Source organism: Buceros rhinoceros, unplaced genomic scaffold (assembly GCF_000710305.1).
Source record: "Buceros rhinoceros silvestris isolate BGI_N320 unplaced genomic scaffold, ASM71030v1 scaffold18225, whole genome shotgun sequence".
In the NCBI taxonomy this organism is placed as follows: Eukaryota; Metazoa; Chordata; class Aves; order Bucerotiformes; family Bucerotidae; genus Buceros; species Buceros rhinoceros.
The window spans coordinates 7,821-18,458 of NW_010412485.1; the positions used below are offsets into that span (position 1 = coordinate 7,821).

At 36.7% G+C, this 10,638-nt stretch overlaps 1 protein-coding gene across 1 annotated transcript in view; it reads left to right on the forward strand.

Annotated features, from left to right (window-relative positions):
• APOB (apolipoprotein B) overlaps window positions 1–10,638 on the forward strand; it is a 37,498-nt gene that overhangs the window by 4,686 nt on the left and 22,174 nt on the right. Inside the window, exons 4-17 of the mRNA XM_010136421.1 lie at window positions 526–671; window positions 1,802–1,955; window positions 2,140–2,295; window positions 3,278–3,399; window positions 3,581–3,666; window positions 4,426–4,645; window positions 5,584–5,811; window positions 5,999–6,116; window positions 6,239–6,385; window positions 7,395–7,606; window positions 7,962–8,199; window positions 8,747–8,923; window positions 9,230–9,421; window positions 10,189–10,356. Coding sequence (XP_010134723.1) covers window positions 526–671; window positions 1,802–1,955; window positions 2,140–2,295; window positions 3,278–3,399; window positions 3,581–3,666; window positions 4,426–4,645; window positions 5,584–5,811; window positions 5,999–6,116; window positions 6,239–6,385; window positions 7,395–7,606; window positions 7,962–8,199; window positions 8,747–8,923; window positions 9,230–9,421; window positions 10,189–10,356 — 2,364 coding nt within the window. The remainder of the gene's footprint in view (window positions 1–525; window positions 672–1,801; window positions 1,956–2,139; window positions 2,296–3,277; window positions 3,400–3,580; window positions 3,667–4,425; window positions 4,646–5,583; window positions 5,812–5,998; window positions 6,117–6,238; window positions 6,386–7,394; window positions 7,607–7,961; window positions 8,200–8,746; window positions 8,924–9,229; window positions 9,422–10,188; window positions 10,357–10,638) is intronic.

Below are 10,638 nucleotides of genomic sequence, written 5' to 3' on the forward strand. Positions count from 1 at the left end.
CCATATACTGAATAGCATGGGAGCTGGCAGCTGGGGACCATCCCTCAATGTTTTCCCAAACAAGATGTTTGGGAAAACTGATGCCATGAAGACTACTTGATAGCCCATTGACAGTAACAGTCAAGCCCAGATCAGGGCTGTAGGAGTAAAAGGTCCCACAGGCCATTAAACTACTAAGTGTTCTTCCATCTCACCCAAAACTTTCCCATTATGGTTTTTTTTCTGTAATGACTCAAGTTTTCATACAGTTCTTCCAGTACTATAAATTTTCAGACCTTAAGTTGCTTGTTTACCATGTATATAGCATACTCCATGCCATTAGCCAATCAAATACCTGCATTCATATCCTCTCCTTCAAGTTACCTTGAGCCATTTAGAGTACTTTGGAATCTTTCCCAACAGCTACTAGCAGGGGGATTCTGACACTTCACAAAGCCCAAAGACCATCTTTTCAAAACTGTAACTGGATCATCCTGGAAACATGGTAATGAAACAAGGATAAGCACATCATATTTATGTTTTCAGGTTGAACTGGAGGTACCACAGCCATGCCGCTTCATCCTAAAGACAATGCATTGCTCCCTGAGAGAGACATTTGGTGTTGACAGTGAGGGAAGGGCCATGCTGAAAAAATCAAAGAACTCTGAGGACTTTGCAAATGCCATGTCCAAGTAAGCAATATCGATTATTATCAATACTTGTAGCCTTAACATGGAACAGGCTGAAATGTTACAATCCACCCCCACCATGTTTTTCCAGGCGTAGAACACATTTCATGATAACACAGTAGATTTATAAGCTGGTTCCACAGCAAAACTCTTCCTGATAGAGTTTAGGGCTAACTTGGCCCAGTTCTCAATTGCTAGTAGGGAAGTCTTTTCCATCCAGAATTTTCACCTGGAATGTTTCTGTCATTTATATCATCTATATCAGGAAACTGTTGGGCACTCCCCTAAAAGATTTTTGCAAGAGCAATGTTCTTTCTTTTAAGCAAATTCTCAAATGGATGTGTGCAGATAATTTTCCTTTGCTGACATGGTACAAAGACGGTGCAATAGAAAGGCATTTGAGACTGAAGTCCAGATTTCCTATCCCAATCTTTAATGACCGATGCAGCTTACCTTTTCCTTACTTATCTGCTTTTGTGACTTATTGCTACTACTCTCCACCCAGCTAGTCTCTTGTCAGTGCGTGTTTTACTCATGCACCTTCATGCTTGTTTCAGTGCCTCAGTGTCTGTGCCATCTTGTTTCACAAGCCATAAATCTCAAAACAACTTGAGGCAATGTTAAAATATGTTTCTCACAAATCAGTCAAGGTTTTATTTAAAGACTGCCTCAGTGTCTTTGCCATTTGTTTACAAAAGCCATAAATCTCAAAACAACTTGAGGCAATGTTAAAATATGTTTCTCACAAATCAGTCAAGGTTTTATTTAAAGACTGCAATTCGTAAAGAATTCATCCCATTGTCTTGTAGACTATTGCAGTAGTTAATAATTACCTTATTCTAAAAAGTTAACTAATCTCCTGTCTGAATTTGTGCAATTCCAACTTCCAGCCATTGCTCTTGGTATTTCTCATCCTTCAATGACGAGGTCTGGTGATACCAGAATGTCCTTCATTAGAATTTTGCTGCTTTAACAGTGATACTCTCTAATAGTAACAACAGTGAAGAGTAAACAATGATAGACCAAAATAAACATGATGCTTTAACTATAGCCCTGCAGTTTATTGGTAACCTGTTCTTCACTGCGTGGCTTTAATGTGATTTCATACTAACCTAGGCCTGTTTTTTGGGCAGGCATGTGCTAAAATTCAGCATTCAGGATGGAACAAAAGTCAAGCTGTATCCAGAGAAGGATGAACCTCTGAATGTATTGAATCTCAAGAGAGGGATCATCTCAGCTCTAATTGTGCCAACAGAAACAGTAGAAAACACAAAGACGGTTTCAATGGTAGGTGTTTTGAAAGCATTCACTTCATTTCCTTAACAAATGGAAGAAACCTTACCTAGTGGAGTTACTGCTGAACATCATTTTCAAAAGACCTGGAAACTCAGATGAGAAAGAGTGCCTTTCAGCTAGATCAGAAAATGTCTAACAGCAGGAACAAAGACACTGATTTCTTTCTTTTTTCCAGGATACTGTATATGGAAAGTGTGACAGCGAGGTTGAATTCAAATCCAGAAAAGAAAATGTTGCAGAAGATATTTCAATTAACAGGGACCTGAAAGCCTGTGACAACTTCAGTCCTATCAGAGATTATGTCAGCCCTATTGCCATTGTAAAGGGACTAGTAAGTGTACCATTAAAAACTATGCAATAGAATGTTCTTCACTACGTCACTTAAAATGATAAACAACTGCTACGGCAACTAAATTTTGTATTTATCTTCTAAAAGCTTATCTAGGTTTTCTGCACCTTTGTGTTAGATCAGACTGTGGTTTTGTTGGCAGTCAATAGAGAAAGATGCAGAGATTGTCATTACCTTCTTTCACGTTCTCATCTTTTAAAGGAAAGCTTTTAATAGATGGAGTTAGTAGTATTGGTTACACAATAACCTATCAGATCACAGCCAAATTTTTAGTTTTGTAGTCAAAATTTTCGACATTCCAGTTTCATGTAAATCATATAGTCCACCAAACCTCTGGTGTGTACCTGATGTGCGGGAGGGGAGGGCTGTAAGTGCCCTGAAGTAAATAGCTTGACATGGTGTTTGGAGTACCTGCTAATCCACAAAGATCAAATGCAATTGTATGCATGAATATTGACAGATTTCTCCCTGCTAACACGGCATCTGTGCTTTTGAGTATTTTCTCTCAAAGGAAAAAAAAATTCATATCATGCTAAAACCACATTATATTTTCTGCCACTTCTACAGCTTGTTGTAAAAATCTTTAAAATTCATGTAAGAGAGAAATGAAAAAGAGCATCAGCTGTTACAAGGGGCCTGAGCTACTCCAAAAATTACAAACTGGTTTCTATGAAGGAATCCTTTGTTGTAGGCAGCAGGGGATCAGTCGTGAAGTAACTACTAAGCCAAACACCTCAATGAGGCCTGAGGGAAAATTTCGGTGGTATTTTTGCCTGTGAGGAGACTTAAGACTAAAATTGATACTGGCACAATTTTGTCTTTGTGTGAGAATGACTCCAGTTATGCACCTTTGTTTCCAGTATGCTGTAACTGTTAATATTCCAGTAAAACTATGGCAGTCTTTAACATGACGTTTGTGTCTATGATATTGAGTAAAAGGATGACCAAAGTATTTATTTTACAGAACATCCCGTTATCCACCCTTCTAAGGAGCACTCAATTCTGTCATTACAATATTGATGCAAAGAGGCATATAAGAGATGCTGTCTGCAGTGAAAAACACCTGTTCCTGCCTTCCTCATACAAGTAGGTTTCTCACTATTTATCATTACCTTTTATTTATAAATATTAATTTCAAATGTGATGTATCACGTTCACCCCTGACTCCATCCCCAAATATGCATTTTGTTCTCAAGAAGGCAGGAGGCATGGCAAGAGCCCTCGAAGGTACTTAGACTCAAAGCACAAATTTTTCTTTGTTTCCTAGAAATCGCTATGGTGTGATGACAGAGGTCAACCAGACACTGAAGCTTGAAGAGTCCTCAAGGGTCAAAAACCGAAATTTTGATTCAGGTATAGCTGCAGTTCTCAATTACACAAACACAGGGACAAAATATAAATACAGGTTAAATAGAGGGACAATTTATTTTAAACAGTGAATTAGTTAAAGTTGTAGTTGAGGAAACAAAACCAGTTCATAATTTTTAATGAAATTTGATCAATTTAGTCAGGGAAAAGGTTGGGGTGTAAAATGTGAAAACCTGAAGAGTTTAAAAGCACTGTAATTTAAAATTTTCTTTTCAAATTAATATTGAACTTATTCTTTATAATTAAAAAATTACAATTTGATTAGAAAGTAATTTTAATCCTATTGCAAATTAGCTTAAGGAACCCTTTTTACCTTTTTTCTTTTGCGAAAATTCTTATGCAACTTTTAGTTTCAGTTGCCAAATGTAAACAGTTCATGATTACTATACACTTGGTTCTGAAACACACTTTTTTGACTTGCAGCTGTAATTCCTAGCCATAACATATTTCTCCTAAGATACCTTCACTAGAAGTTGAAAAGGCAAACTATGCTAGTATAAAAGGTGTTAAGGAAGTGTCTTCAGGAAAATTGTAACGAAGTTATGCAAATAGCTATTATTCAGCTTTGAGGAGAATTACATTTAAATTCCACTCCGTTATTTTTAGAAACTGTTCAGCTATTAAACTTCAACAGTAATCATATAAAATAATCTACAGGGTTTATATTTATCCTGAATTTATGACAGACAAAGGTACATAGCTCCTTGATAAAGACATAAAGAATGCAATTTTTTTATTTGCTAGATGAACTGGAGGAGAAGGGACTTGCACTAGAAAGTACAGATGCCAAATTTCCCAGGCAGGGGGATGCTGTTCTGAAAAGCCTTCAAGAACTACAGAAACTCACAGCCTCCCAGCAGAACCAGCAGAGAGCAAGACTCTTTTACAAATTTGTTTCTGGACTCAGGAGTTTACATAACGCCACTCTTGGCTCTCTAGTACCAAAGATGATGGAAACTTCAAGGTATGTTACGGGGGTTCATTGGGCAAGTACACCACCTGTCAATGCCGTAGCACATCCATTGTAAAGTTGATGATTTATGTCTTTAAATTAGAGGTTAATTAGACATAAAGAGTGTCTTTCAGAAAGATAACTATCATCAGAATTATCTAGAGAGAGAAATAAGGAGGAGAAAATAAAACCTGTGGATTTCACATTTTTTCCCATCAGAAATGCTCAGTTGTGCATTAGAACTTTAAAATATGGGAGCAGTATAAGAATTCAAATAGATCTGAAAATTGTAGCTTTGTATGAAAAACTAATGTTTTGATCATTCCCCGTCAAATCTTCCAAACTTAGTGGGGAAACTGAACTATGAATCGGAGTATAATGTAGCCCGGTACAGGGGTTTTATCCCCACCTCCATCCCAGGAGTCTACGCTGGATGCAATCCTGTAAATATGTTATTATAGCCAAATATTTTTCATGCTCAAATTACACAGTTTTGAAAGTGACATTTTTGGAGACATGGAAGGGCACAAATCTTTGGTCTGACCCTGCTCTCCACTCCCCACTCTTACTCTTTTGCCCTAGCTAGACTTCAGTCAATTTACACATACTTTATGTCCTCAGTCTGTAGAGGAACTCGAACTTCAGTCTGGTGCAATGTATTACATTATAATACTTAAAGTCATGGGAAAGTCTCTTGTGAAAAAAAAAAAGCTGTATCTGTGTAATGATAGTATTGTTAATACTTTCTGGTTTAAAGCTAATCATGTTAGTTTAACTTGTAAAATTAAGAATCTTCTTTCTGATAAGCAATTGTGTGATTTGCTTCCACTCATGCATAAGCATGTATCATTTATATTAAAACACCTGGATAAACCTGTTCTAACATGCAACATGCAGTGATAACTGCAAACAGGGAATTAATTAATCAAAGTTGTCTCTTTTCCTTTCAGTTCCATCACAGTTCAGGCCCTGACTCAGTGTGGGACTCCAGAGTGCTATGGTGCAGTCCTTCAAATACTGAGAACTGGAAATGTGAATCCACTGGTGGTAGACCTGGTCACATACACCCTGGCACTATTGCCTTCTCCAACTCCAAAAAGAATACGGGAAATCCTTAGCATGGCCCAGTATCATCCAAGCAGAGCTTCCTTTTATGGCTTGAGTCATTCTGTTACTAAGTAAGTAATGACAGCATGTAATCGTACAAAATAACCTCAGGAAAACTTTGCAATGCTTAAACATCAAGAGTAGTCACTTTTTGAGGATTTTATGTTATTCTCCCGAATTTGCTCTTCGGGAATAAAAAATAAATAGACATTTCCCATTTTCTCCTTTTGTTTTTGATGTGTTTCTCTGTTACTTTAGGTTCTACAATGAGAAGTTGATTGTGACAGAGGAAATAACAGATGTTGCAGACTTCATGGAATCACTGCTTGGCAGTGATTGTTCTGGAGAAGATGAACTTACATATCTCACACTTCGGGTATTTTTATGTCCTTCTTTCCTTATGCAGGCTATTATTTTAAACCGTAGTGCATATATTACTCTACCTCTCTTGGTGGAGAGAAAATGTTTATGGTCTTTCTGTGTTTTCATCACTGACAGGCTATTGGAAACATGGGTGCAGTAATGGAGAAAGCTAAACCCAACCTGAAATCTTTCCTTAAGACATGTATCAGACATGAAGCTGCATCACTTTCAGTTCAGAAAGCAGCCATCCAGGCATTCCGGAAAATGACAATTACTGAAGAGGTAAATTGAGTCACAAGCACCAACATAAACTATCTTCAATCCACCTTGACTTTTTTCCAGGAGTTATTGAATATGCAAAAATGTTCCCATTATTTCATAGTTTTGTTCTGTCCCTTTCAGCTATTTCCAGCTTTTTTAGAACTCCTTTAGTTGGTTTAGTTTCTGAGAAGTATATATCTGAGAAATTCTGCAGACTTCTCACTTAGTGGGTGTTGCTGCTTTGAAATGAAGTTTGCTATAGATAGTTTCAGTTTAAGTGGAAAGTTTGGAGTTCTAGTTATTTAAAGGTGGTTTTAACAAACAAATTACTCCGGATTTAAATGGATTTAACTAAGAAAAAAGCAGGTCCCTATTTTATCCTGGCATTTTGTTGTCATTGTTATTAATAGAACTGGTTAGATTTTTCTTTACGTTACAGTGACATTAAAACATCTTCCACAGAACTGGTGTCATTACACAGAGCACTTCAGCTTACTATAGTGAAACAGTTTCAACATCAACAAGTTCCTACTCTTAAGAGAGACATTTTGTTTTCATACAAAGCTTAATGAATCTGGGAGCCTGGAAACACCTCACATCCTCATACTCACTTTAATGTAAAGCATTTAATTTTTTTAATTATTATTTATTTTCAAACTATGTTTTTACTTTTCCTGCAGCAGATTTTGATCACCTTCTTTTCCTGAACTGAATGATCCAAAATTTGAGGATCTTTTCCAAAATTTAAGAATTTGTCTGCAGACCAGAACACTTCTGATTCTCATCAAAAGTCAGCATTCTAAATAAAAACATAACCTGCTGGATATGGCACTTTATATCAAAAGAAACTTTATCAAAATAGCTTCAATGAAACATTTTTGGTCAGTGATAGAAATAAGGTGTAGCGATAGTTACACGGTCCTTAAAAAATTACATCCTGGAAATAATTTCACCCTGTAGATTTCCAAAAGAGTTTAGCAATATCATCTTCTACCAGCTCATCAGTACAAACCTTTCTCTATTTATATAGGACCGTTCAGCACTGCTGAAAGCATTCCAAGAAGGGGATGCACCTACAGACAAACGTCTAGCAGCCTATCTCATAGTGATGAAAAATCCTTCCCCAAGTGATCTCACAAAGATTTTGAGAGTCCTCACAAAGGAGAAGAACGAGCAAGTGAAAAGCTTTATTGCCTCGCACATTGCCAACGTCCTGGACTCTGAAGAAGTAGGCATGGAAGAGTAAGTAAAATTTTATTATATACAGGTCTCCTAGGAGGAACAAAGTTCTGACCATAATTGCAATGGGAGTTATATAACAGTGCATTTTTTGCTTGGTTTTTTGTTTGCTTGTTTGTTTTCTTTGTTTGAACAAGCACAACAGCTGAGTAAGTCTATGGCTTTGTCAGGGCAGTGCCAGCTTACAGTCTTTTCCTTAAGTCTTATATTTACTGTTGATACGTGCAGAGAGCTAGCCATTTACAATCACCTCTGTTGTATGAATGATCTTGAAGTGACACAAGAAGTCCCTCAACTAAGATTAAATGAGGCTTGGAATTTATATTAATCATATATGCATTGCTATCTTCTTTCCTAGTCTTAAAAGCCGAGTTGAAGAAGCTCTGAAAGGAAACCAGGTTCCAACAGCCAAAGATTTCAGAAAATTCTCACAAAATTATCAGATTTCCAAAAGAGTTTCTGTACCTGGAGTTGATCCCATCTCTGCCAAAGTAGAGGGAAATGTGGTATTTGATCCAAGCAGCTATGTTCCTAAAGAGACTATGCTAAAAACCACCCTGAATGTCTATGGATTTGGCCCAAGCGATATCTTTGAGGTACAATAAATACCAAAAACTTTTGCTAGTATTCAGCTGTTTTCTTTCTCCTTTCTGTTTTCTTACAACAACTTTCTCAGAATAATGTATTGTTTTTACAAGCTTTGGGAGAAATCTAAAGATTGCTATGCTTACAAGGGGACTTTCATTTGATCTCAATGGGCTTTAGAGCAAGCCATCCGTTATGTGATGTCACTTGCCACTGACTGGATGGACGACCCTGCTGGAGTTACTAAAGGCCTCAGCTAGGGTAAAATGAACCCATCTGTTACAAATTGACTTCATGCTAATGTATCATTACTGACACTCTGAAGTACTCACAGTAGATTTGAAGTGAGATACAGCCTATGAGTAGGGTTTTTGTTGGACCTCACCACAGAGATAAAATTAATTGCAAGACCTAGTATTCCATATCTTCTCTTAAGAATCACAGACTTGTAGGATACACTTTAAATGCATTGTTTGTTTCCCAGAAAGTCTGTTTGTTGTAAAGCTCCAAACAAGTGGGGAAACCGTCTCAGTTATTGCATTGTCCCATTCATTGCAGCTTGGCTTGGATGGAAAGGGGTTTGAACCGACACTGGAAGCTTTGTTTGGAGAGAAGGGATTTTTCCCAGATGCTGCAAGCAAGGCTTTGTACTGGGTTGACGGCAGAGTGCCGAAGCAGGTTTCCAAGGCACTTTTTGACTATTTTGGTTACTCCCAGGATGGCAAGCAGGATCAGGTACAACGTGAAAACATTCTCTGAGCAGCACAGCATTCCTATCTTTACACAATAATTATAGCACTTCTCTCTTTGTTGTATATAAGCCTTCTCCTCTTCTGCTAAACTAAAATAGAAATCATTATTACTATTTAACAGTGTTTTTTTCTTAACTGTATGTGGGAGGGGCCTTTGTGTGGACACAAATCTGTAAGAAGGGCATATATAGATTAGCTGACATTCACTAAGTAACTGTTCCAGTTACAGATCTTATGATCTTACAGATTTCTCATAAATCTGTTTTATCATTTCTGACTGAATTTTCAGGATGTCATGAAAGGAATAATGCTCAGCCTTGAAAAAGTAATAAAAGAATTGGGCAAGAAAGAAGCTCCTGAAGGAAGAGCATATCTGAGAATCCTGGGAGAAGAACTTGGCTACATGAAACTCAATGATTTCAAATTGCTGGGAGGCATGATTTTAAAGAGTGTTAAAACTCTTCAGACCATTCCTGAAATGGTAGGTTTCTGATGCACTGGTGTGTATTATTAATTTGTTTGTTTTCTCCAAGATATTTAAGGATTTAGGCTGTGTTTACCTATTATGTAGAGAATGGATATTTCATACGAGCATGAAAATAAAATTACTGAAAATAAAATAGCCAGGTTTAGTCTGAAGGACTCTGAGAAACCCATGACAACTCCTCATGTGGAGTAAACTCATGGAGTCCTCCTGGAAGATAGGTGAGAGGAAGGAAAAAGAGAAGGTTCAGATCTTATTGTATGATTGAGATATCTACTGGAACGATGCCCAAAATCTTCATGTTGGCCATTATGTTAGACTTACATATTTCTGATTACAAAAATGTGTAATATCAAGCAATAATTTGTCATGTTAAAAAGAAAAGAGGATGTAGTACAGTTTAGGAATATTTGGTAAAACCATCTTTGTTGAAATAAAAAATGACTTTGCCATTGATTTTGGGGTAGAGAGAATGTTACATGTTCTCTAAACTAATTCACTTTTGTATATGTATGTCATGGTAGATGATCTGTGTGTACTGAGACAGGTGATAAAATCTAGTACTTATTTAAAGCTGAGATTTTGATACACAGGTTTTAGTACATTTTTCGAAGGAATCTGTAGAAAACAGATTCTGTACACTATATGAATTTTATTTTTTTATTATAGAGTTGCAATCATTCCATGATCAATATTTAAAATACAAACTGTACATATTCCAAAAAGTAGATTTGTTAGAGTTCATTTCCTTGTTTGATTCACAGATTGCACAAGCCATCTCAAAAGGTGTTGACAGGGATTTATTTGTCCACTACATGTTCATGGACAATGAGTTTGAGCTCCCAACTGGAGCTGGTTTGCAACTGAAGTTTGCATTGTCTGGAATAGCAACACCTGGGGCCAAAGTAGCTGTGAAACTTCATCAGAAAAGTGTAAGTCTCAATATTTGTCTATATTTTGTCTCCTCCTGATAATCTGGTCTCATTTAGGGAGAAATCCGTAACACCAGAATAATTTTAAAGACTACAAAATACTCTCGAAATTAAAAAAAAAAAAATGGCTTATTAGAGGCCTCCAGTTAATTCGTGGGTGATATTTTTGTTACCGCAAGAAGTAATACCTATAATATATTAAGGATGATGCATAATTAAATTTATAAATTAGAAATATTTTAATCACCCTTTCAAAAATAATCCTTTTAACCTCTGTTATTT